Raw genomic sequence first — 27,964 nt, 5'->3', positions numbered from 1 at the left:
GTTATTCCTATTGAACTCATCTTCTAGCGATTCCTTTACCAGCAATACCTTTTATAACCCACCCTATACATTTGCAACACATAGCCTAAAATTCACAAATACCCTTAAGACCCACAAATAACCTAAAGACCCTATCCACAAGGGAGCTTTAGATCGATTTGACTACGACTACGACCACGAGTTCGAGTACGACTATAATAATAATAATAATAATATTAATATTTTGTCGCTAAAAATCTTCCACTACGAACTCGTTGTCGTCTTCTGTATGGTACAACACATTTCTAAAACAACAATTGAACCAATACAAGGAAAACCATGAGTAGTAGTAGCATACTTTACAACAAATAATCTCGTACTCGTGTAGTCAAATCTAAAGCTTCCATAGAGGTTGGTTGTTGCTTGATCTTGAATCGTATGGTTATAAATTGTTGGACTTCCTATCAGTATTTCATGTTATACTTTGCAAGTCTTTGGAAAGTCTTATCTTCATTTAAACTTCTGATTAAGACGAAACTCTAGTCTTTTCTTATTCTATTTATTATCATGTTCAAGTTTTCTCGAATCGTTGTGAGCACGTGAGCAGGCATCAGTCCACAAAACATTTGAGAAAAGTCGACTCTAATCAGTCAGTTCCAAGAAAATGAACTTTTATTTGCGTGGCACAAATAGATTAGAGCTAAAATAAGTAGAGTTTGATGTTCAAGAACTTAACAGTATTTGCTAAACTTGCTTACCTGGAACTTGTTGACTATTCGTGTTGTAGAGAGTGTTTTGTCAAAATGGCTGCCCGCCGAAATTTGAATTGAAGTCACATGACATTAACCGGAAGTGCCGCATAAAACGGAAGTAAAAGTAAACACTATGAACATAAAATTTAAGGCTGCGTTCATATTGTATGGCTGAGGGGGTTGGGGCAGGTAAAATTGAGGGGGGATCGCGAAAACTTTGGTAGGAAAAAGGGGGTGATTGACAATTTTTTATTAAAAAATGGGGAGTGGGGGGGGGGGGGGGGGTGGACAATTTTTGGAAGAAGCTACAAGCTTTGCTTAGGGGGATCGTATTTTTTGGTATGACTTTAAGCGGGGGTGTTAAGAATTATTCTGGACATTTCAAATTTTCACCTGCCTCCCCCCACCCCCTGCCATACTTTATGAATGCAGCCTAAATAAACACCAGACAACGTCCTGGTTGGTTTTGGAAATATCTTTATTTTTCATTTCACATTTTGAGTCCAACAAAATAAATAGAGCAAGGGTAGAATCCTTATAATTTTCTTGATATTCAACAATTTATTTTTCTTTCTTGAAGAGTTTCAAAAATGAAGGTGTGATGAGTTAAAAACTGAGTAAATATTTCATCCTGTCATACCGGTCCATAATTCTCTATTATTATTATTATTTTAATATTATTTTATTTTATTATTTATTATACCCTCCTGGGTATCGACCTCGTACCTCGGCGAAGCCATGGAGGGGCTTTGAGGTTGAGGCTGGAAATTTGAGGGATCAAAAAATGTTGGTTGTAAAGGTGGTGCTCCTTGAAACTGCTCTCCCTCTTGTTCCTGTAGTTAGACAGAGAAAAAATCAGCTTAGTTATCTTCATGGTCATCGACTTGACTTTTTTATGACATACATATTTCATTTCATGTGGGTTCCCTGTGGTTTATCAAGACCACAGGCAACCCATTTTGATCTTGAATTTTGAATAAAATATTCAACGAAGATTAAAATAAACAATGCGTACAGATATAGAGGCAAAATTTAAAGTTCAGAAGAAAGAAAAGTATGACCTGCACGGTCAAACAACGAGAATTGAGAAAATAATGAATGAATGAAGAGAAAATAAGAGGGATGATAGTAATAGCAAAATGAGAGACAAGAGCAGTTGAAAGCATTCACGAGGTTTAGCGTTCAGTCGTTTGTTGTAACAGTCAATATATAAACAACATTCTCCCACTCCCCCCCCCCCCCCCCCCCCGCCAAAACGCATACATAAAAGCACGGTATTATACAAAAAAAACACAAGCCCCTTATAACATGAAACCCAAGACGTAATTTATTTTAACGATTGCTTTTATGAAACAGGTTTTCAGCAGAGAGAACATTTACAGAACTCGCGTGGTTGTTACTTTAAGATATCAGTTAAGGTTTAGTTGTAAAGCCTGTTTAGTTTTTAGTTTCTGGTTAGAGTATTTTAGTCCAGTGCAATTCGGTTTTTAAGTGTGACGAAAAACGACGACGTGAAACCGAAGGTGAACCAAGTCGCACTCCTTCTTCAGCTGAACACATCTATTTTTCAAAACCTTTTGCAGCTACATAAGCTTCAATCGTGAATGTAGAATCTAATACGCAGCCTCCGATACAGCTTCCCACAGACCCTAGTGTTCTGAGTGACAAGTTCAGAGTCTCCCCTCTTCCTACTCCCTTCCTTGTAGACCCTGAACACGCCCCTACACAATCAATTCAGACCCTAAATATAGATTTTAATCGGCCCCACGGTTGTTCTTGTAAGCCGCAAATTCAAGTCTCGATATTTAGCGCTATCGCAGCTTCCTTCGCAGTTTCCGTATAATTATTGCAAGCAAAAGCCACCGGAGACCGCAATAAGGCGAAATTTGAATGGATTTGTATCAATTCGTTTTTAGAATGACGTCATAACTTAAAACCCGAACGTTCAGAGCAACAGCTCCAAGACCTTTAACCCACTATTGCAGATGTTTAGATTAGTAAAATACAGGAATACTTGTTACAACGAGATGGATACGACTGGATAGCACTTGGACACGGTGATTGGATAATTGGATTGCACATGCGCAGTGACCCTACCTGACCCTCAAAATAGCTCCGAACCTCAGCTGAAGCGAGTGATACTGTACTCTGTGAGCCTAATGAGCTTGAACGCGAATGCTGAAAGAATCAAATCATGTCAGGGTTTTGCTGGTGTCGTCTCCATGACAACGAGTGTCTCCATAGCAACCACCTCGGCTTTATCAGCTCAAATATACATTCAAATGTTATGAGTTATTATCTTGTTCTTTATCGTTATCTTGTTTCCATAACAATGTCATTGTGTAGTTATAGCATCCCCATTATAACAATGAGGATTTTTTAAAAAAAAACTCAATGGAATACGCATGCTTGAGTTTAAGTTAAATATGAATCAAAATTTAAAGATTAATATTGGTTATATTTTAGATGTTATGATTTAGATTTTTTGAAAGACCGGAATGGGTGGATGGAAGAGATGGGATGGGTGGATGGATGGAAGAGATGGGATGGGATGGATGGATGGATGGGATGGATGGAAGAGATGGGATGGGATGGGTGGATGTGATGGATGAAAGAGATGGGATGGGATGGGATGGGATGGAAGAGATGGGATGGGATGGGATGGGATGAATGGACAAATTGACAAACGGACTGACGGCTGGATGGGTGAGTTAGTGAATGGTTGGGTAGTTATGATTTAGATATGAACTTTTTAGATGAATGAATGAATGCGGATGGTTGGGTGAATGAATGAGTGGTTTGGGAATGGACGAATGGATGGATGGATGTGATGGGATGAATTGACGAGTGAGCGGATGGGCTGGCAGATGGATGAGTGAGTTAATGGATGGATAAATGGACGAAGTTTTATAAATGCATTCAATTAATACCGTGTTAATTTTAATAGCATTAGATGTTACCCTTTTGCGACATCACATGCGATAGACAGGTTAAACGGATACGAAATGTTAGTTCGACAAGCCATTGTTAAGTTACTTTCTTATTAAAGACACGAAATGAGAGCTCACATAACGTTCATTATCTTGATGGTTACCATCACTGACTACAGTCTCAGCCGGATAATACAAAAACTCAGTACATTTTCCAGTGACACGAACATGCAAGGAGCGAGCGTGATATTAACTAGCCAGTACACAGCCGCTCTTACCCCTACCCCCTGCGTTTTATCCCCGCTGGGGGAGGTCTAGTGAAGTTAACAGCTGTATACGGTATATTATTAACCTGTGATGCCATTTCGTGGTACTTTAGACATCAAACTTGAGGTCAAATGTCACCGTCATAAGTTTGTCAGACACAGTCAAGCATCAAAGGAATGTTAGTGTCAGTGTGTTAAAAGAGTAGTGTACGAAACATGCATGATATTAAAGGACCAAGCCTAAAGGAAGTAAGATAAGATAATGTTTGGGCTAACTAGAGAACGGGTGCCAGAAGTTATGTACTCTTAGACTTTTCGATAGCACTTGTAAGAACGAGTGATGTATTTTCTACTTACCGTAGGTGATGGGGGTTGTTGATTGTCTTGTCTGTAAACAAATAACGAAAAACGAGAAGTTACTTCACAACATTGGTAAAACAAAACGAAAAGCTAAACCTACTGACCACTTGCAGCACGTTGGAATGCAGCTCAATTTGAAGGACATAGCAATTGGAGATTGAAATTCTTTTGTTTTGTCCTCAAAATTGAGCTGCTTTTGCTTCACATGCAAGGGATCTATTGCCTCTTCTGCAAGAGAATTTAATCCAGGGTGGGGTGGGGACGAGGGCTTGGGGCGATAGTGCGCACTAGAAACTCGAGTTTATTGCCAGCACAATCACCACCTGCGAGGCTAGCTGTTTCAATGACCATTAAAAATACTATAGTTAATAACCTATTCTTACCCTGATTGTATGTCTGTTGGAGGTTGTGATAAAGAATTATCAGCATCGTTATCTGCTGGTGCTGTAAGGGGAAAAAAAGGTCATAAACAATATTATCAAGCAAACCAAAGCGGCTGGCTTGCAATCCAAATCCTCGAACGAACAAAGGCACTGATGCCTCCGTTGAGACCTTTGGTTTTTTCTTATGGAGAAAGGAAACCCGGAGAAAAACTCTCATGGCCATGAAGAGAACACACCAAACAAACTCGACTCATAATTATGATCCCGCCCGGGCCATGGCTTGAATCTGGGCCACAGCGAGAGGCGAACGTTAAACCACTACGCGATCCCACGTGTTAGGGCCACAGGGAATGAAGAAAGGGAATGTTGTAATGCTATACGATCCTCAAAGCATAAAACCCAACTTTTATTACAATTGAAGGTAAAGCCCAAAGTATTTCTCAAGGTGGTGACATTTTTCATACCTGCAGAAGGAACGAAAAAAGTTCCTTGAAAGGAACTACCGCCAGTCGGCATGACCGGGAACAAGGCCGATGGCACGGCTTGTGAGCCTGGCTGGGAACCTTTGTTTGGATTCAGTACATCAACATACTTGTTACGTGACCCTGGAAGAGAACGATCGAAACGAACTTCACGTAACGAATGTGAAATATGACGATTATGTCTGAAATTTTCAACATCTTCGCACCCAAATGCACTCGATAAATGACAGTAAAATGATTGGATGTGTCTGGATTTTTAGATTAGCACCAAGATAATCATATTTAAAAAAAAAGGGTTTGATCATAGTATTAGATAGTAAAATTGTGCAAGTTTTTTTGGAAAGGAAAAAAATCAGATTTTATGCCAGCCAGCTAGTCATGTGACTAGACGTTATCACGTGACTCAGGGGCGGATCCAGGATTTTTTCAAAGGGGGGGAGGTTGTAGCATTGATTGAGGTGGTGGAGAGATATAGCAGACGAAAGGGCTAGGGAGACGATTATTTGCTGCAGGCGAGCATGGTTGTTTCAGGTCCCACACACGGCGTATAGAAAAAAAGCGAGCGAAATGTGTTCGGCACCCCTGTTGTAATAAAACTCGCGATGCTGTTGGAGTTGTCATGAAAAAATAAAAACAATAATAAATCACGATGGCTCTCATAGGGGGAGCTTGCAACCCCTACCCCCCCCCCCCCCCTAGATCCGCCACTGTGACTATTAATCAGAAAGGCATATTTACCCAACAACTGCATGTACCAGCGATCCTTTCAAATTTGGGAAGTAAAAGCTTTCCTAATTGAAAACATACCTAAACGCCCCTGTGCCTTCCTGGAAAACTTAGACGGTGGTCCTGCTGGCTTCCCAGGGGTCTGCATTCCAGGAAGCGGCATTCCAGGAAGTGGCTGTTGGTTGTTACCAGTAGATTCTGGCCCACCAGGAGAACCAGGTCCACCACGACTATTGTCTGGTACAGATTCAGCCTGGGTGTTCATTGTTCCAGGTTGCGGCATTATAGGGTTTGAAGGCATCATGCCTTGTGGTGTTCCTGTCATTGGATTACCTGGAAAATTTGCTATAAGTTGGTGACATGTATGACCCCTTGCAGCAATTTCTAAAAATGCTCAATTCCGAAGACAAACCAATAAATTTTAATTCTCACAAAAGTAAAATTATATTTCCCATTCTGAGGTTGTCGAAAAACCTGGGTCGAACAGGGAACATAGTGCATTGTTGGACTATTTTAAGGGACATTTTTCCAAGATGGCGTCTCAGGAAAACTGTTACTATGAATGGCTTATATTGATCTATACTGTATTAAATGTAAAAGGAACAAATAATAAAAAGGTAAAATGTGCATTCCGTACCTCCAGGGCGTGGTCCAAGAGAAGGGGTACCAAAAGAAGGATTGCCACTCATTCCCCCGATCATTGCATCTGTTGGGGGTGGTGGAGGAGGAGCTCTATCCTGGAATAAAATGAAAAGAGTATTTCGTAAGTGTTATACAAAAAGACTTGAATTTCTGCGACAAACTCTATCATATTTTACATTCACATCACGAATCACTTGAAAAATATCTTTATTACCTCTTCATTTTCATCTTTGTTGATCCATTTGTTGAGCTCTTTATCAAAATAGATCTAACATTTAAATTAATGAACATTAATAAAGTAATAATCTGCAAATCAATAGAATATAAAACTTTACCATCTTTATAAATATTTCATAGACATTTTTATAAAATCTAATATTTTGTCATTCAGATTTTCGTCCAAAAACCCTGAACATTAAATTTAAATTTGATCTGACTTAGCCCTCTCCTGACTTTGATCAGCCCAGAGGTTGTTTCAGACTTTGATCAGTGAGTTAGCCGTGCCATGACTTAGAACTGCTAAGAGGTCGTTTCAGGCTTTGATTGGGATCAATGTCTATTGAGCTCAGTTTTTGACTTACTGGTTTTTCTTTATCATCTGGTAAATGCACTTCTTTGGGTCCTTTTGGAATTAAAGTTTTTACCAAACCTGTTATTCCAGTCCAAAACCCTGAGCTTTGCTGAAGAGATGAAATAATTGATATCAGTGCGAGAATGACCTGTACGGAACCTCAAAGAATTCCAGTCATAAACTCCCTCATGTTATAAGCCCACCCAATTATAGGCCGATCTTTATTTACGTTTTTTCCTCATTATCACAAAAAAATCAAGCTACAAGCCAAACCGACTCCAGAAATCGAAAGAGAACGTCTTATTTAGTAACTACTGAAAATTCGAGAGTAATATGTTCAATAATTTGGGAGTAAAATGTTTTCGAATGTGGTATGATTTACAAAGAAATATATGGTCGTGTGGCAAGACTTGAAAAAACGTAAATAAAGATCTGCCTATAAGCCCACTCATCTGCTAACAGAAATTTCCTCGTGATTATAAGCCCCCTCCATAGATGGGGTACCGCTATGCAGCCCCTTAACACATTACCAATCTGCTCGAAAAAACCACAGGTAATCCAATCCTAATAAGAAAGCTGTTTATGCAGATGACTTACCGCTGATTTATTTTTATTAGCAGCTTTAGTGTCATTCTTTTCTTTATTGACATGAGATTCTGCAAAAAAACAACGAATGCTTCATTAGTGAAGGGAGGAAGGAACGAAAGAAAGAACGAACGAACGAACGAACGAACGAACAAAGAAACAAAAGAATGAACGAAGGAAGGAAGGAACGAAGGAAGAAATAAAGGAAGGAACGAAGGAAGAAATGAAGGAACGAAGGAAGAAATGAAGGAACGAAGGAAGAAACGAAGAAAGGAATGAAGAAATGAAGGAAGGAATGAAGGAATTAGGAAAGAAGGAAGAAACAAAGGGCTACAAGGGTTAGAAGGAGGGAGGCTTGGAAGGAGGGAGGGAAGAAAGGAAGGATTGAAGGGAGGATGGGATGGGTGAGTCGGGATAGAAAAGAAAGGACGGAGGATGAGAAAAAAAATAAAGTAACAACTGAAAAAAATGGTCTTACCTGATGCATCCTTGCTGGGTAACGAAGACTAGGAAATGAAAAAAAATAACAAAATAATCAATAATTCAATCACCAAGAGAAAAATAGAGCGAACATGAGAAACTCACATCAGAAGGTGCTAATGTTGGAGTTTTTGCACTATCATCTTCCCAGTTGACTCCCCTGCCCATCATGGGGTTTGCTTGATGATAAAACTCTTCAAATGATTGAGCATCATTCACAGGTGTTGTTTGGCCATCTTCTGGTGATGTTCCACGTCCTTTGGCAAAAAAATATATATTGAGTTATGGTAAGCCAGGGAGAACGACTTCCTTCCCCCTTGTCCCCCCCCCCCCCCCCCCCCTCCCCCCTTGTGACAAGAAAATGGCGACTTTCCTAGAACACATACAGTAAATTTTAACTTTTGGACCCCCTCCTCTGCCCCATTGTGACTACAAAATCGCCTCCGGGTTTGTTTTCTCTTTTTGATTCGGCGTTCTGGGGGCCCAAACAAACTGGCGGATCCTTGAATTTGTCCCCCCCCGGGAAGTCCTGGCTACGCCCCTCTCTATAATCCCATACCTATTTCCTCTGCACTAGCGGTAGGCATCCAACTATTATTCTGTTGTACACCAGGCATCCACATATCATTCCCAAGATGTTGCTGTGGTTGTTGCCATGTATCAATACTCTCAGTTCGCTGCCTTGTCTCATACACTTGACCAACAGGGCCATCATTCTGGTCCTGATATCCTTGACTTGAGAATGACTCCTTGTGCTCGATAGGTTCATGGGGCTGGTATATATCAGATGGCATTGGCTGAGACAGATCTAGAGTTTGTAGCGAGTGGACAGATGGTACTGAGTGTGTTGACTGTAGACTGGCCTGGCGAGACACAGTGTTGTGAGTGTAGGGGATTGATTCTGGAGATGATTTTTCCTCTTGTGTTGGTGGCTGTTCGTAGCCACTGAAGTATGACATGCTTTGTGCCATGGAGTCTTCTTCATCTTCTTCTGTTTCAGAATCTTGTGGAAGTGAAATTCCGCTCTAATAATGACATATAATACATAAATATATATTGTTATGGTTATGGTTGGTATCATATCCGTGTGTGAAATTTTTGTGAATAATGACATATAAATAAATAAATAGTACGGCAAAAAGGTAATCCACATACATCTTTTCCTTCCATCACATTGTTGAATTTCTTTAGCCAAGACTGAACGAACGACTCCACATTTGTACCAGACTGTTCCATGTATCCTACCAACTGTTCGGTTGTCTGAAAGAAGAAAATGTCCCCACCATCAAGTGGAATTGCATTACAAATGGAACAGTTGGATTACAGGGATTACCATATTGTGAAGGTTGTCATGTTAAAAGGTTGCTGTTGCATTGGAAAAGTGGTCGCTTTACAGAGGTGGTCGTATAATGAGTGCAGGCAGCTCTTTTCCAGACTGAGATGGTTGTATTAGGAAGGTTATCATATCATCAAGGTGGTCGGTCACATACAGAGGTTGTTATCTTACCCTGTAGACGTTTTTCTTCATTGTTTCATTGAAGGGGTGAGGATGCTTCATCATCAGATCTCCAACACACTGCAGATAATCCAGGGCCTGAAAATATATGCAAATAGAAAATCAAACAAAACTGATAACATACCATTTTGATCAGTAAGTAGCTACAGTGTAGTTGAAAATGTCAGTAGGTTTTTGGTAAGGTGTCCACACTAGCATGCTTGTTAAGATTATGTCAAGTCATTTTGGTATATTGATGGAACAATGTTTGGGGTAGTTAGAAAGGTATGTTGAAAGTGGTGTAGCAATGGGTTGTGGGTAGCTGTTATTGGTGCTGGAAGGGGTGTCTATCTAACTTAGTGTGTTTCATAGATTGTTATAAGTTGTTTGGTGGGTTAAAGTAGAATGCTGTTGGATTGTTGGTGGGGCGTCTAGATGTATTGAGGTGCTGGTAGTTTGCTATCATGTTGTTATAGATTGTTCAAGGACATTCACCTTTTTGTGGTATCCAGCATCTATAAGCTTGGTAGCATAGAAGTACCTGAACATCTGAAAAAGACAATTACCAAATTCCATCATTACTTGAAAACCGGATCAGATTTGAAGAGTGGGGGGGGGGGGGGGGGGGGGTCGATATGGCGATATGGCGATATGGCGATATGGCTGCACACTTTCTCCCTTGGAAGCTACATTTTAAAAATATTCTTGAGAGCATGCCCCCCCCCCCACACTCCTCTGGTTTTATTTTACATAGATTGCAGAAAGTTTCTTCTAATGCTGAATTTTTTCAAGCCCCTTTTCTTGCATTCCTGGATCTGCCTGCCCCTGACTAATTACTTTCAAACAAAGTAAGCTGGTCTGATTTATAATAATATCACTTAAGATGAAGTTTTTTACCTGAAGACCAGGCAAGTAGAACTCTGAATTTTCCAGGCTACTTGCATATTCAAATAACTATTAAAAACATCAAAAATAGCATTGATTAATACATATCAAATTTAAATATATATTAGCTTACACATAAGTACATTCTATTTATTTTAAAATACTTAGTTCTTGCGATTGTGTCCTTCCTTTACCTCGGTTAGCTGTAAAGCTTCAAGAGATTCCAACTTGTGATATTTTTTAGACCTGGTAAGCAGATAAGATTGCATTGGTTAAGTCTAGTAGCAGAATGGAAAATGGAAAGTAATGGAAAGATAAGGTAACTGTCAGTTAGTATAATCTGGCAAAACGACATTTTGATCTGCTCGGGAAGATGATTGCAGGACTTTAAAAATAATCGGTCAGTCACGGGTCATTCATGATCACTAGCCAAATTAGTTTTAGCTTGGTCATACGTTGTTTCTGGCTCAACATTACTGGTCAAAATGGCAGGCAAGGCAAAGATTTCACTGGACAAAGTTCCAATTTTGGCAGGACATTGTCTGATAACCGGCCGTTATTTTAAGCTCTGGATTGTTTGTTAGAGTTGCATCCATGCGGATTTGATGAGTTACAAGAGAAAGAAATAATACTCAAGGGATTGTCATATGCTTTAAGAAGGATACAGAGGACAATGCTCACCTGTTCTCACATCCAATCAACACCATCTTGGAGTTTGTTCCAGGCATTCCTGGTCTCAGACCAGCCAGCAGGTAGCAGAGATGAGATGCCAGTAGACAATCAGGATGTTTTCCTGTGTGATTAATAACAAGTTAGAGTACCTTACGAAAACATAAATAACCAATAAAAAGGAGTTAAAACAAACAAAAAATAGATGGAAACAACAGCCAATCACAAATCAGACTGAACAACCAATCACAACAAAGATGATTTGAAGAGAGGCATATAACAGACACACCATCCAGTCTATACCATCACATGAATACCTAGCAGTTTGCATTCCAAAAATTGGTCCTTTTTACAAATGACCCTTAATTAATCGTCGACCGAACGAATTAGTATCATTTACTACAGTCCCACAATGAATAACATTTTATAATTCTAAAAGAAGCTTGAACACATGCACAGTATCAACATGGTTATGGATATTACAAAATTTAAAAGGTATATATATTAGATCAGGTAGGTCTTACCTAAGGTATCACCAAGTGTGATGATGTTTTCCTTGTCCTTCTCAGGAAATGAGGTTGGATTTGCTAAGATCCCAGCAAGATTTGAAGCCCAGTTTGTATGATGCTATAAAAACATATAACGTACAGAATGCCATCAGTTCAAAACAGATAATATAAAAGCTGAGAACAAAATATTACATGGGAATCTTGTACATTTGATTAGATGTAAGTATTAAACCCAACAGTGGTTTTGCAATTGAGTGCGAGGGTAACAAGTTAATAAAAATCTCTCATTTTCTCACTGGACTCTGAAAATGACTTCCGCTCAGGTTGTCGAATTGTCAGTCCTTACCGACTTAACAACAGTCTTTCTCAAGACTACACTCACCCGGACCATTACACTTCACAACAAACTGTCAGTCACCACCAACAACAGTCTTTCTCAAGACTACACTCACCCGGACAATCACATTTCACAACAAACTTCAACACCTGTGTTCAAACCATTTACTCAATAAAATATGTTTTCACTTCTAAAAAAAAAGACTCCACATCAAAAGAATACAACTCATGTCTTTGTTTCCTTCACCCAGTTACTTCAATTTTCTATCTTTTCAACTCACCTTGATAGCATGAGGCACTTTTCCACCAAGATGTTCATACACTGTTTTCAGAGGATCATTTTCTTCAAGAGTCATAAAAAACCTATAAACAAAGACACAGAATATCAATAAGGAAGGTGAAAAGATAAGCTAGCTGGTTGGTATTTTGGTGACCACCAAGATGTTCACTGCAGATTGCTTTCTTTTTTACCTGGAAATAATTGACGGACTGTTCTTGGAGTCCAACATGGAGTTGTTCACCTTGGTGTCCATTAATCCACCAAGGAGGACTGCATGTGCCCACAAGCCATTCTTCATTGCATACTCAAGTGCTTCCTGAGAATATGGGGAACAATTATTTATAATGTTATTCTACTCCAAATTGTAATATTATAGTTGCCTTGCTGGAGGTAGCTTTGGGATTTTTTGCCCTATCCCTAGCTAGCAACCATTACTTCCCATTCCATGCCCCACTCCACCTCTTCCATGGGGGAGGTATGAATACTTTCCATACCCTCCTCCGACCCTCCCCACTCCTTCCATGGGGGAGGTATGGATATTTATTTAGCTTTTCTGGAACTAAACAATATATCTTCCTCAGACCATAATCACCCCTTAGAAATTCCATCACCCTCCATGGTGGAGGTACAGATATTTATTTACCTTTTCTAGAACTAAACGATATACCCTTCTCAGACCCTTTTCATCTCTTCCCCATTTCCATGAGTATGGTTTACATTAGATGTGTTTGACCGTACCTTTGTTTTTCCTTCCAGAAGGAGTCCACGGAAGACCAACAGATGATCCACTGGCTTAGAAGCATCATCCACTTCAGATGATTTTTCGTCATCAGATGAATCTGATGAGCTGTCATCACTGTTATCATCATCTGATGATGAATCAGTGCTGTTTGACTCTTCACTCTGGTGCCTCTTCTTTTTGGTCTCTTTCTTTTTCTTCTTCTCAAAATGTTGGACAGACATCATCAACATCTCTGCTATGTCTTCTGCTACAATTGCCTATTCATTACAAAACATGAATTAAGTTATAAACTCAAAACTATTCACATGTTAATATGAGGGCACAGCACAGCACAGCAAAGCACAGCACAGCACAGCACAGCACAGCACAGCACAGCACAGCACAGCACAGCACAGCACAGCACAGCACAGCACAGCACAGCACAGCACAGCACAGCACAGCACACATTAAATCCATAAGCACTAAGAGGTTGTTAAAAACCATAAAACTCAGCTATTTTATCTCATATGTCATATCTACCCCGTTATGCTTTATCAGAGACAGTAAGAACTTCCATAGGACCCATCTAGCCTGCTGACTGGCCAGGTCTGTTGATGACTGCTGAACCTCATCAGCTTTGGATTGAACATATTCAATGACTTGTCTCTTCATTGTGTCACGGCTGAAAAGTAAAGAGATTAATACTGCAGCCTGAATGGTCTACGAGTCAATAGCACTTGAGGCCAAAGGCTGGCTGAATGGGCTATTGACTTGAAGACCATGAGGGCAAAAGATCTACTTGTTTTAGTCTAAACCTACTAATCGGTCAAATTTATGGATACAAAAAAATAAAAATAGTTTGAAATAGAGAGTTATTCACAATTTTTTGGTTGTCAAAACTGGCACTTTCAAGGGGGCCTGTACAAATTTTTGATCCTCCTGGTTTATGGCTTACGTATGTAAGAAAAAACTAGCACAAATCAAGAACAGAAACAAGCCTAAAAGTTTTATCTCAGTCTTTAGACATGCATGTAACTGCATGAATAGATATGGAATGGTTTGGGTACTTACCATGACAATGGACCAGGGAAGGCTTCAATTTGTTCCTGCTCTTTTATACTAAAGATAGCCTTTAAAGATAAAATAAAATAAACATAACTTGATGGACAAAATATGCCCAAGCATACTTTGTGTTGCATTCATTAGGTAAAAGAAGTGTTTGACAAAAAATATTGTCAAACTTAGGGTTAAATAAAATAGGCATTAACTGGATTAAATTTATAATATACTGTAATTTAAGTGCAGAATCAAGTTCATTTGCACACAACAGGTGCAGCCCAGGACTAAAAATAATTTCTGCTTAATGCAAAGACATGATTACAGTGAACTCTCGTTACAGTGGACAACCTTGGAACCATCACTTGGTGTCCAGGATATTGCGCATTTGCAATAGTGAGAATCAATTAATGTCATTTATTTGTCAGCTTCTGTCCGCAACAGCAAGGTGTCTAACATCAGAGTTTCCGCAAGGAGAGAGTTACTGTACTGGCCACTGATCAATTATTGTGTCAAGTCAATGTGACTGTTCAAAAGGACCAGCCTTTACCAGCATCGTAGCCAGAGAAGAGTCAAGACTGGCTGGCTGTTAATTAGAGCCCAGTCACTACTCTGTGGTACTGTCTTTTATCACATACCTTTAGTGTAGCTATCTCCACCAGTGGTTTCTGGCCATCATCAGGGTGGTGGGGTAAAGTCACCAACAGTTTCCCAGCAGGACCAAATCGACACGTCATGTGGGGGCGTGAGAAATGTAAGGGTGTGGTTCTCAGGGGTACAACCTCTTGTACCTCCCCCTCTGTGATGACAAAAAAAACCCAGATATTAAGTGAATATTAATGATCAATGCCAAAAATGAATGGATGAAAGAGTGGATGGATGGTTGGGATAGAAAGATAGATGGACCTCTGTGATGACCAAGAAAAGAGATGAATTAAGATAAAGGAGGAAAAGTTTCTTTGAAAGAAGGGGTGAAGGAAGGGAAAAGAGGAAGGGAGGAATGTTTGAATGAACGAGCAAAAAAATCAACAAACAAACGAATGAAGGAAAAGAATAAATGAACGAACAAACAAACAAACGAAAGAATGAACGAACGAACGAACTGACAAGATACCATAATGTCCACATACCTTCTTGATCTTTTTCAATTACAGATTCCTCGGCCTGTTGCCCTTCATTCGCCTGATTGTCATGGTAGCTCCCCTCTCCACTAGAGTACTGACTACCATGCCCTGAGCCGAAAGTGCCATACTGTTGATAATAATCATAGTATGGTCCATATCCAGGGTAATAACCTGGAGCAGGAGGATAATGATAGGGCATGCCGTACGGCCCTGGATAATATCCATAATGATGTTCGTAACCAGGATACGGATGAGGTTGTTGTTGATATCCATAGTAAGGATCGTGATTGTAATTATAACCCGCAGGTGTACTGCGCCCTGAACCTGATGACGGCGTAATCGATCTATGAGGCTCTTTATATTCACCATAATGCTGGTCACCTATTGGCTTAAAGATTCCTCTATCAGCACTTTCTCTATAATAATCATTTCGGTATGAATCTAGTTCATCTCGTGAGGAGCGCTCAGATCTTCGATGATCATATTGACTATCAAAACTGCGATCCAAGTATGAGTGATCCAGGGACTTCCGTGATGAAAAGTAATCATAGTCGTCGGTCCTGCGTTGACCTCTCTCGTACTTATCATAAAAATCAATATTTCTGTACCCTTGGGCATCTCTTCTATCACGAGTATATCTATAATCTCTATCAAGTCTCTCGTCATGTTCTGAACCATAATGTGGACGATAATAATCGTCATTTTCCCTAGAGGTATTGTGCCGATAATCATTATAGTCATCATGTCCTCTGAAGCTCTTTTCCTCAAAATCCTCATGGCTTGTTATCAGAGCATGTGACGCTGAATAATGTTCACGGTATGAATCATGTTCGTTGTGTCTACGAGAGTAATCTTGGTGCTCCAAGTGTTCATGTGGCACTCGAGATGGACTTTCTTCTCTTAGTTCCCGCACTCTAGGATTACTATAATGCTGCCTCTCATCCTCAACATCCCTGTGTCTTGAAAGTCTCCTTTCCTCAACATGTTCTTCTCCATAGCGGGATTTGTGCTCCCCTCTGTGTGGATTACCAACCCCACGTCCATCACTTCCAAAAAATTTTCCATGATATTCAGTCTCTCTAGAGGGATGGTGAACTGATTCCTTAGGGGTGCCATGATCTCCGACATGTGGATTACCAACCTCCTTATGTTGAACCCCAAAATCATCTCCACTATGTTTCTCATGATGTTCCCTCTCTAATCCGTGATGACCAGATTCCTCAAAACCATGCACAGTGTTCTCAGTTGGTAGAGCACCTAAACTAGTCAGGTCTTTTAGAGGAATTGTGGGGCGATTATGAAGTGATGATTGGACTTGTTCTGGTGTGCTGGAGGATGGTAGAATAGTACTTGTATATAGATTCTCTGCTGTTTCTTGTCTCATTTTCTTTTGATCTTTTTTCAGAGCTTTCAGTCGCTTCTTTTCAGCTTTCCTAGATATTCAGAACATTATCATTAGCTCAGTATTAATATTTATTGGCAGTATAATTTTAGACTTGAACAAAGAGTTTTGCGCTTTGCAATTGCTCAAGCGACTATTATGAGACAGCAATCACTGCTTGAGTGGTGATTATGAGGCTTTCCAAAGTTTGCAAGAGCAGTAGTAATACCAAAACGTTTTCTTATCCTGAATTTTGTCTTTTCGCTGACATTATTCAAGTCTAAAATTATACTAAAACAAGAAAGAGGTTCGGTGATTATGTTAAATATTTAGCTCGCCACTTGAAGACTCATGGCTTGGTAAATAATCACAGATAATCACTTTTCAGAAAATAATTGTTAATTAATGAGTACCCACTTATATTCAACAAAACTAAATGAAAGTGTCTTTACAGTGGCATCTTATTTTTCTTTTTCTTTTTTCTTTTTTCTTTTGCTCTAGTTCTAATACGATTCTTTTTTCTTACCTTTCTTTCTTGGATAATTTAGCCAATGATTCATCTTTGGTTTCTAAATCCAAACAAATTTTCAATTAGAATAATCATTTTTTTGCCACCACCATTATTGTTATCAGTCAATGGTCATCAAATGTTATCTTTGATATGATTTCTGAGAAAAATATTTTTCTTGATGACACAAACAATATTTCTAATCATCATCATCATCATTGCCATTGAAGCTCATAAATTTGAATCATCAATAACATTACACACATCTTGTACAGTACCTACTAATCAACTATGTCATACCCTAAGTATTGTCAGTTTAATAAATAAATAACTCAGTTAATAAAGGTGATATATAATATATCTTTTTTACAGAATCCTTCAATGTAACATTAGCTGACCTTGATCTGATGGCAATGATTGTGGGTAACTCATATCCTGCTTCGGTTGAAGAGCTTCAGGAGTAGCTGGTGAAGGCACAGCTGGCTTGGGAGATTGCTTAAAGTAAACAGTACAGGCAATGAAATAAGTACAATTCATGAACCACACATGATGTTGAAATAAGTGTTGCAATCAATTAGAAGTACCTAGGAGGGGATTCTTTAGGGAAGATGTGTTCTTAATGGGGGGGGGGGGGGGATTCGCAATAAACTTCTTTACCATGGTTGTAGCCCTTCTCCTTTCACTCATTAAGAAATTCATGACCCTCCATTAAGTCAACAAGAAACAGCTTTCGTCAAAACAAAAAGGGTTGACCCTTCACAAAAGTTCATCTTTTACTGATGATTCTCTCCTCTGAAGCCCCCCTCCCCCAAAAAAATATTCCTGACCCAGGCACTAAATCCAGGTAGCCTACTTTCTTGTAAACAGTGCTGAAATACCTGTAATGCTGGAGCAAGCAGGAAACCTGGAGACATTGCCGCAGGTATATTAGTGGACCATAATGAAGAAGACATAGATACTGGAGTCCTTGATTTTTCTTCTCTTGTGGGTCTTTTAGTCTTATTTCATTAAGAGAAAATAAGAATAAATTTAAAAAACAAGATTCATTTTTCGATTCAAAAATTATTTTCTTACCAATGCCATTGGCCCACTTTCTGGAGGAATTGGTGGTTCAGGAGTTGATGTCTTTGCAGGTCTGGATTTGTGTTCCATCTGAGCTGCTAAGAAATATAAATAACATTTATTTTATAAAGGCATGCATACTGCAAGTCATTTATTACCAAGGGATTTAAGTAAAAGGCTTAGAAACGTGATCTTTACAGAACCCTAGTATAAACTACCGCATTTTGACTACTCACTTTTCAATGGCCCTGCCCCTTCAATTTAAGCGTTACTATAACTTTTATAAACATGCGAACTCACTAGCTGCACCCTGAAATTTTTTTCAATTATTTTTGCTGCCGTCAACCAGAACTAATAAGTCCGTATCTTTCATATTTTTGACCGATAGCAGTGTAAAAACAAGTTTCATCTAGCGGCTGGCGAGTTTGAATATTTAAGAAGTAGTAAACTCATGTGATCTGTGACCCCCCAAATACAAGCAATATAGAAAAGTTATAGTGCTTGGGAACGAGGTTATTCCGGGCACAAAATATACTAAACTTTGACACATCTTTTTGTGCGCCCCCCCCCCCCCCCATTCTTACTCGCCCTTTTGCCTCCTCCAAAAGAAACTAAACAAGCATAAATATAACCTCTTGACCACCTATTCACACTAAAAAACTGTCCTAATCATGTTAAAATTACCTTTAGGAAACATGGGTACAGGTGCTGCAGTGCTCACTGGTGGAGCAGGCTGGTTGTGCTCATGGAGTGGTTTCTTCAAGCCATCAACCACAGAAGGTGGCATGATATTTGTTTGGGGTGGTTGGATAAGTTCCTTCTTCTTACCAACACCCAGTGAAGGTTGTGGAATAGTATGTGTTGGAGGTGCAGTTTGCTCGTGCTTGAAGAATTGACTCTTGGGGATATTGGCCTCCATTTTACCAGCAGTGGTTGGAGGTGGCTGCCCAATACTTGTTGGTGGTGGGCCAGGCTGAAAGTATTCATGACCTCCTGTCTTTGAAACATCTTCCTTTTTAGCAGCAACCATGTGTGTTGGTGGGCCAGGCTGGAAGTATTTTTCGTCATTTTTCTCCATCTTATTTCCAGTCATGGGAGGTGGTTGCACCATATTTGTTGGTGGTGGGCCAGGCTTAAAATAACCCTGAGCACCAGTCTTTGCAACATCTTTTCCGACACTCATGGGAGGTGGTTGCACCATATTTGTTGGCGGTGGGCCAGGTTTGAAATAATCCTGAGCACCTGTCTTTGCAACATCTTTACCGACACTCATGGGAGGTGGTTGCACCATATTTGTTGGTGGTGGGTCAGGCTTGAAATAATCCTGAGCACCTGTCTTTGCAACATCTTTACCGACACTCATGGGAGGTGGTTGTACCATATTTGTTGGTGGTGGGCCAGGCTTGAAATAATCTGGGGCACCTGTCTTTGCAGTATCTTTACCGACACTCATGGGAGGTGGTTGCACCATATTTGTTGGTGGTGGGCCAGGCTTGAAATAATCTGGGGCACCTTTCTTTGCAGTATCTTTACCAACACTCATGGGAGGTGGTTGTACCATGTCAGTAGGTGGTGGACCAGGATGAAAATACTTTTGGGCACCGGTGTTTGGGACATTTTCCTCAGTTTTATTTCCAGTCATGGGAGTTGGTTGCACCACATTTGTTGGTGGTGGACCAGGTTGAAAATAAGTCTGAGCACTTGTCTTGGTAGTATCCTCTTCTATTTTACCAACAGGAGGTGGTTGTACCATGTCTGTAGGTGGTGGGCCAGGATGAAAATACTTTTGGGCACCGGTGTTTGGAACATTTTCCTCAGTTTTATTTCCAGTCATAGGAGGTGGTTGCACCATATTTGTTGGTGGTGGACCAGGTTGAAAATAAGTCTGAGCACTTGTCTTGATAACATCCTCTTCCATTTTACCATATGGTTGTACCATATTTGGACCTGTCTGGAAGAACATATGGCTACCTGACTTTGAAACATTGCCTTCCTTTTTACCAACATCCAATGGAGGTGGTGGTACAGCATCTGTTGGTGGAGCAGATTGTTCATGGTGAAAAAAGTCATTGCCTGGAATCCTGCCATCTACTTTATCAGGCTGTCCAATATTTGTTGGTGGTGGAGCAGGCTGGAATTGTTGTTGGGCAACTTCCTTTGGGCCTTCTGCTATGATTTTGCCATTAATCATCATGATGTTTGGCGATGGGACAACATTTCCTACATGTGCAGATTGTTTATGTTCATAGGTGTCTCCTTTTGGAACTTCCTCCTCCATTTTATCCTTGGGAGATGGTTGAGGCATATATGTTTGTGGTGGTGGTTGGCTGTATGCATCATATGAAGTAGCCTCTTCCTCCCTCCAGGCAGCAGTTTCAATCTGACTTTGATCAGAGTTGCTACAGGTGTCTTGGGCGGACGACGAGGAGTCACTTTCTGAAGTATCCGGTGAATCCTCTGGCATGGAAATACTTGGTTCCAAGTCTGTTACCATGTCACTAGTCTGGCTAAAAGGCATGGTTTGAGCAGCATCAATCTGCTGCCAAGTGACATGAGGATTGGTGTCCCTTGAAGCCATGTGATCTTGTTGGCCAACTTGCAAGGGCTCCTCTGGTGCATGCTTAAAAGGACCATCCTGTTCCCAAGCTATTTGATTCAGAGCATCCCCAGGTACTGTTGGCTCATGGTGTTCATCATGGGAAAAATTTTCCACTCCAAAACAACTTTGAATATTATCTACATATTCAGTTTCCTGTGAATAATCTTCTGGTGGAGTCTGGTCTTCCATAGCAACAGTTGGATGACTAACAGCAAATGGGTCTTCAATGTCAGGGACAACTTGATTAGGCTGTTCAACAGTTTGACCCAAAGTACCTTCAACAATACCAAAGGAACCAGCAATTCCAGAAGGAGTTTCAGAGGCAAAGAAACCTTCCCGTGATCTTTCTGGCTGGAGATCCTCATGGACATTAGCTGCCCCATCAGATTCTTGTACGGTTGTTTGAGGCTGCATTTGCTCCTGACCTGGGAATGGAAATGGTTGATGAGTGGCAAATGAATCTTCCACGTTAGAATGGGAACTCTCCTCAGATGGGACTTTGTGAACACCAAAGGTATTATCTGTTGTTTCTCCACTTTGTCCCAAAGGCCATTCTGTCAGCTTTTGCTCCTGAGGTGGAAAAGAAATTGGTTGATTGGAAGCATTAGGCTTTTGTGTTTTGCCCTCAAAAGCATTATCATTTGCCTCTTCAGTTTTCTGTAAAGGCATTTCTGGCTCTCTTTGCTCCTGAGTTGGATAAGAAAATGGCTGATTGGAGGCAAAAGAATCTTCGATGTTTGGAAAAACAATTTCATTTGACGGTTTGCTGAGGACCTCAAAAGCATTATCATTTGTATCTTCAGCTTTCTGTAAAGGCATTTCTGGCTCTCTTTGCTCCTGAGTTGGATAAGAAAATGGCTGATTAGAGGCAAAAGAGTCTTCAATGTTTGGAGAAGCAATTTGATTCGATGATTTGCTGTTGACCTCAAAAGCATTATCAGGCGCTTCTTCAGTTTTCTGTAAGAGCATTTCTGGCTGCTTTTTCTTCTGAGTCAGATAAGAAAATGGCTGATTGGAAGTAAAGGAGTCTTCAATGTTTGGAGAAGCAATTTGATTCGACGATTTGCTGTTGACCACAAAAGCATTATCAGGCGCTTCTTCAGTTTTCTGTAAGAGCATTTCTGGCTGCTTTTTCTTCTGAGTCGGATAAGAAAATGGCTGATTGGAAGCAAACAAATCTTCAATATTTTCATGGGGAATTTTCTCAGAAGGTGTTCTGTGGACTTCAAAGGTATTATCAATTGGCTCTTCAGATTCCATTGAAGGCATTTTAGGTAGTCCTTGCTCTTCTGTTGCAGGAGTTGGATGATGATAACCAAATGATTCCTCTACATAAGAGGGACTTACATTAACCCTCTGTTGTTGTTCCGGGACACAAGAAGACCTTTCATCTCCAAAATCATTGTCATTTTCTAGTGAAGGTTCTGCTGCACTTCCAAAGAGATCCTTATGAGAAGTATCACTGACAGTTGGTTTTGAAAACAAATGTGCAGCTGACTTTGGCGTAGGGAATGTTGAGAATGAAGCAGCAGGGAATGCAGGTTCTGGCTGTGTGGAGGTTGCTTCTTCATTGAAGCCTAAGAACAAAACATTAAAGATTCATTGGAATTTCAAAAGTTATCAAACTAAGAATTTATGATGTATGATAAGGATTCTCAATATGTATGATAAGGATTCTCATTTCGTAGTACATAATACAGACATCCAAATTACAGAGGTGACCATAATAGATGGTGTTCATGACACAAAGGAGGGCAAAAATACATTGGTGCCCATACAGAAGTGACCATAATACATGGGTGTCCACGATATACAGGTGTCCACAATGGACCATCCACAATAAATGGATGTCTCTTATACAGGGGTATGTGCCCATAAAGTGGCCGGGTGTCACTGTACAATAATAGCTACATGGGTGTCCACGATATACAGGTGTCCATAATGGACCACCCACAATAAATGGGAGTCTCTAATACAGGGGTATGTGTTCATAAAAAGGCCAGGTGTCACTGTACAATAATAGCTATATAATTATGGAGTCATCATATCTGTACCTGTTTCTCCGTTATCATTCAAGCTAATATCATCAAATTCTCCATTGTTCTGTTCTGGAGCTTCAGCATTTCCACTCAGTGCAGCAGCATATGAAACACCAGTTCTCACGGAAGCTGACTCGGCTGCCATCGATTCTTGTGGAAACAAATGTGCAGTGTTTCCTGGAGTACTGGCAGACGAGTTGTTCACTTGTGTGTTGTCGAAAAATGAATTCAGTGGAGCACTTTCTACTTTTGGTTGTGTTATTGGTTGTTGATTTTGAGTTGCAAACTGGTCAAAAAAGTGACCAAAATTCTACAAAAAAAAAAAAAAAAAAAAAAAGAGAGAGAGAGAGAAATGCAGCGGGTTTAACAAACAAATATTAAAGGTCTACGTGTAAAGTGTTTTTGTAGGTTAGAATCATTTCCAATTAAAACTTTGAGTGAGTTACTCATGCTCTGGTTAGATCAACACAGGTTGTTTCAGGATTAAATGTTTGGTTTAGTGGTCAACCAAGGACTATTTCATGTAATTTGTTAGTTCATGATCATAGATACTCGAGTGCCACTTTAAAAATGCCACAGAAAAATGGTTAAATAAATTTCAAATTTTTGGTGAAAATTAATTGTTGTTGTGGTTGCAATCAGTCTTGCGAACATTGTCACAACATACAGTGGGACACACACTCATTTCTCGTTTTCAATCAGATTTTGTTTTTAGAACAGAAACCATTCAGAATATATCAGCAGGTTTAAAGATGTTAAACACAAGGGTTGTTTTTTTGATTAGACATATTAATTCCCTATTGTAACAGATATCTTCGGCTTGGGCGTAATGTTTTCCCATTTCAGACCACATGTCATTCCCTTGAGAATAAGATTTTTTGTTTAAGTTGTATCCATATTCATGTGTCTTCTTATGTGCAACCACTAAACAAAGAAATGTTACTCTAGTAAATGACACATGGTCTGAAATGGGAAAACATTACGCCTTACGCAGACTAACTAGTACTACATTCAATTACTGTGAGGTGAAATCATTAGTTACCTGTGGTTGAGGTTGTGAAGTAGTTATCTGGTGTCGTTGTTGTTGTGAGTAAGAAGATTGACCATTAAAACCATTAGAAAAACCATTGGACATGCAATCTTCTGAACTTTCTACACCCCAATCTGGCCATTCTGACCAACCATCATCAACCTGAATTAAAATAAGCCTCCTTTTAGCAACTCAAGCTCCATTAAACTTGTAACAGACCTTTTCTTGTAATCACCAAATACTGTTTTCTTTGATTAAAGACTCAGGTTACTCTACTTGCTCAGGGTTAGCATCATTCCAACATCAAATTAATATTCACAAGTTACCAACAATTATGTAAAAATGCACAACTTCAACAATAGAGCCTGGCTTTGCAACATCACATACGGGCAACCATAATACAGCTTGGACTGCCTGTGGTTAGATGACAGAACAATAAAATTCCTTTGCTCTCAGGAATTGTATTCTTTCTTATATGTAAAACAATTGTATTGTTCCTGCCATCTAACAAGGATGCTGCCATGTTATGATACAAGCCTCTATACTTCATATTTATTATTATTATACTTCGCTGAGCTGGAACATATGAATATTGTAGACAAAATTGAGGCTAATGCTGAGCAACGGACAACTTCAAACAGGAGTATTACGGGTTGAGAAAAGAAAAGCCTTTCCTCCCTCAGGTTTGAAGAAACCTCTTGCTTCCTATGCTAGACACCAAAATACACAGCAGAAGTGTCCAAATATAGGGTGTCCATGGACATTAAGTATATCAATGAGGTGGAATATGCATTTAAAATGGGTGTCATTTAAGTGAGATTTGACTGTAACTAGTGCAAACATATACAGTAATGCTAAACACAAATCTAATTTATGTAGAAGTCTACTCTATCTGACTAACCACTTTGTGCTCTTGAGTATGTTTCCTTTCTTTTCTAGGCCTGACATCAGGAAAATTCCCCCACAGACTCTGTTACAATGATATATTACTCTATTATCAGTTCTACACTTTATTGTTTAGTGTGAGCTGTCTAACTAGTATGAGGTGTCTAACTAGTGTGAGCTGTCTAACTAGTGTGAGCTGTGTCGGTGTTTCTAGTGAAACAGTAATGATAAAAGAGTAAATCTTACATTGTGAAAAGATGAAGTAAGTAGTAAGTTTAGTAAGTTTTTTAATATTTTCATGGCGTAAAATTTACCCCTTTAACATTAATGAGATCTAAGTAGATAAGATACTCACTTCTTGGAGCATAGGGTCCAACTGTGGAGATACAGGTGGCTCCTGGTATGCGGCATTGCCATGGTAACCACTAAAAGGAGATTCAATTATAAATTCTGAAGTAAAATAATCATGACAAGCATAATAATTTCTGGACAAACCATTACCCAGCATTACTAGTTCAATAAACATACAACAAACATAAGATTTATGATATTTTTCCCCATGAGGGCAGGGACACAACAACAGCATTGCCAATAGGCCATTTCACGGATCCCGTTACTCAACCTCAGCCTCCTCAGCATGTAATATTATTCTTTAGGATTTGACTACAGTCCGCAGTAATGAAAGGAATTTACACATCAACAAACAATTGAAACACCTAAAAATTTCACAGGTTGTGGGCAGTTTCTAACGAATATATTACACGCTGACGAGGCTGAGGTTGAGTAACGGGATTCGTGAAATGGTTTATTGTAGTGGGCCCTGTTTAGCACGGGCACTGAGCGTCACCAGCGTCTTCAGTGGATCTTTTATGTCCGCCTTATACAGGGTTATATAGTGAAGACAGACAGTTGTACATAAGAGCTAGCTTATATTATCACCAACCAACAAGTGGGTTGTCTTTGACTCTGAAATGACTTTTAAGGAATCTGTTGAACGAGACAGTAGTAACAAAACTTACCCTATGTAGTTGTTGGTGCTCTTATCCTGCCAGGGGTTTAGATTCCTTTTTGTCGAGTCTGTTAAATTATCTGAATCACAATAATGACAAATAACAAACCAATATTAAAAAATTGTCCTTACATGCCATGTAATAGACCCTTTAAGCTGGGGTGTAATTTTTTCCCATTTCAGACCATGTGACATTCCCTGGAGAATAAGACTCTTTGTTTAAGTTGTATCCATATTCATGTGTCTTCTCATGTGCAACCATTAAACAAAGAAAAGATACTCAAGGGAATGACACATGGTCTTGAGAATAAGATTCTTTTCAGTCGTATCCATATTCATGTGTCTTCTCATGTGCAACCATTAAAGGGATTCTCTAGGGTATAACCATGGTCTTAAAGGGGTAAACAATTCACCTAATCTACTGTAAAAAAGTCTATTTCTTTTATAATTATTACAGTTGAACACTGCTGTATCAGACTGTCAAGGGAAAAAAAAAATAATTCAGGACAAATAAGGCTTCAAGATTAGAGACCTTTAGATCCAACGACAAGTACGAGAATGAGTACGAGTGTTTAACTCTTAAAGAAAGGCACTATCTTTTTGTAGTTGTGATCGTGTACGTAGATCGAAACTTTAGATCGTAAAAAATCGGAAATCAACTATGATTTAGTGTTAACCACATGCACAGGACCAATTTTAAAACTCGTACTTGCACTCGACCTCGTACTAGTCGTCGTATCTAAAGGTCGCTAATATCGAGTTTGAGACAGCAGAGTTCATCTACATGTAGCACATCACAGACCTGTTTAGTTCAATGAGCTTCATATTCATCTATCCCTATATATAGCATATGCATATACATACAAAATAAAATGAAGTACTATTTTCCCCCTGAGGCATTCCATGAAGCACAGTACCAAGGGTTACTATACCCTGTTAAATAAGCATTAGCATCATAGTACAATTTACTACCACTACCAGGATCCTTTGTGCGCTTTCTTTTATCCAGTTAAACAGCACCTGTTTTACTAATCTCATGAGGGAACATAAATCTGAAAGCAAATTTGCAAAGTATTCTGGTAGTGGTACTTAAATGATGGCATCAAGCATATTGCAAATTAAATTTAAAACACAGAACAGCCTTGCTTACTATTAGAGATATCAATATACTATCAATGGTCTTTATCATCATCGTTATCATTTTTTAGAAAAAGTGTGTGTATATTTTTTAAATCAAAAATAGATCTATGCTCCTGGTCTCTTAAGTTATCTTTAGTTAAAAACATATGTAAAAATCAATTGGTTTAACAGGTCAAAACAAAGATTTTTTTTAAAGAAAATAGTCAATTACTCCCATGATATGAGGGCATTATTGTACAATCTTTAAATACATATGGTTTTATCTACGTCTCAAATTACATAATAAATTATTGCACAACACAAATGCACACACCATAGTCCAGGCTCTATATTACAGACACTGAACTACAGGTTTGTAGATTGTTCATAACAAGATCTTTCAATAAAAAAATTCTTATAAATTTATGGGTCGTTTTTCTATCTTGAAAATAACTTTTGACCCTTGAAACTATACGCAATGTTTTATTTTAATGCGATAGTCAAAAACAAGGCTTTATCTCTAAGAAGTCCTAATGCTGACGCTTCCTTTACTAAATCATAAATATTTATCAAGCAGTTCGAGGATGAAGACATGAAGGTCTGGATAACCAAACATCAATTATTTTAAGACACCGGCTCGTAAAAAAACCCGGTTCTCTAGCAACACCATCTTGGTATTCTCTACGACATTTACCATCACTTACCCGGCTGGGAAGGAGAATGACGGGGTCTTTGTTCGTAAGCCATGGTGAATGCCACCGATCGAACTACATGGACTCCTTTGGACACTAATTCAACGAGCAATTCGTAAAAATTCAGATTGGAAAAATAAAGTTTTCAGGTACTTTGAACAGGCATATATCTTCCTCGTCCTTCGAGGTGAAATATTCACGCATCCATTGGAGAAATCGGCTTGAAATTTCACCACAGGAGAGAGGAATAAATGGCCTGAAAGTACATGGCGGTAAAATAAATAAAGAACTCAATCTGCGCTCGAGACTTACGTTTCTAGTTAAAGCATTTCTTATTTTACTTTCACGTTTTCTTGAAGCAGATTCGGCTGCCACGTCACTTGACGCATCTTGTAAGAAGCAAGCCCGC

At 39.3% G+C, this 27,964-nt stretch overlaps 1 protein-coding gene across 1 annotated transcript; it reads right to left on the bottom strand.

Moving 5' to 3' along the window:
• Positions 1–229: 229 nt before the first annotated feature.
• On the bottom strand, positions 230–27,937 carry LOC116305337 (uncharacterized). Its single transcript, XM_089025012.1, has 39 exons — positions 27,868–27,937; positions 27,568–27,651; positions 25,755–25,824; positions 25,091–25,160; positions 23,863–24,012; positions 22,836–23,130; positions 18,867–22,358; positions 18,195–18,280; positions 17,999–18,118; positions 17,519–17,615; positions 17,139–17,181; positions 15,238–16,664; positions 14,746–14,906; positions 14,123–14,181; positions 13,592–13,733; positions 13,069–13,329; positions 12,522–12,646; positions 12,332–12,413; positions 11,730–11,832; positions 11,218–11,329; positions 10,731–10,782; positions 10,549–10,605; positions 10,147–10,200; positions 9,664–9,750; positions 9,312–9,416; positions 8,716–9,181; positions 8,262–8,413; positions 8,155–8,182; positions 7,689–7,747; positions 7,102–7,200; positions 6,735–6,788; positions 6,516–6,615; positions 5,960–6,211; positions 5,135–5,275; positions 4,671–4,731; positions 4,285–4,315; positions 2,829–2,909; positions 1,458–1,564; positions 230–284 (listed from the first exon to the last, which is right to left on the bottom strand). The coding sequence occupies exons 2-39, from the start codon at positions 27,608–27,610 to the stop codon at positions 230–232; spliced, it is 8,979 nt and encodes a 2,992-aa protein (XP_088881138.1). The 5' UTR covers positions 27,611–27,651; positions 27,868–27,937.
• Positions 27,938–27,964: the final 27 nt, after the last annotated feature.

This window comes from Actinia tenebrosa, unplaced genomic scaffold, assembly GCF_029948245.1.
Source record: "Actinia tenebrosa isolate PJP-AT-01 unplaced genomic scaffold, QUT_ActTen_1.0 PGA_scaffold9__36_contigs__length_13948895, whole genome shotgun sequence".
Lineage (NCBI taxonomy): Eukaryota > Metazoa > Cnidaria > Anthozoa > Actiniaria > Actiniidae > Actinia > Actinia tenebrosa.
The sequence above is the reverse complement of the archived record's forward strand: the minus strand, read 5'-3'. Positions and strand labels throughout refer to the sequence as shown.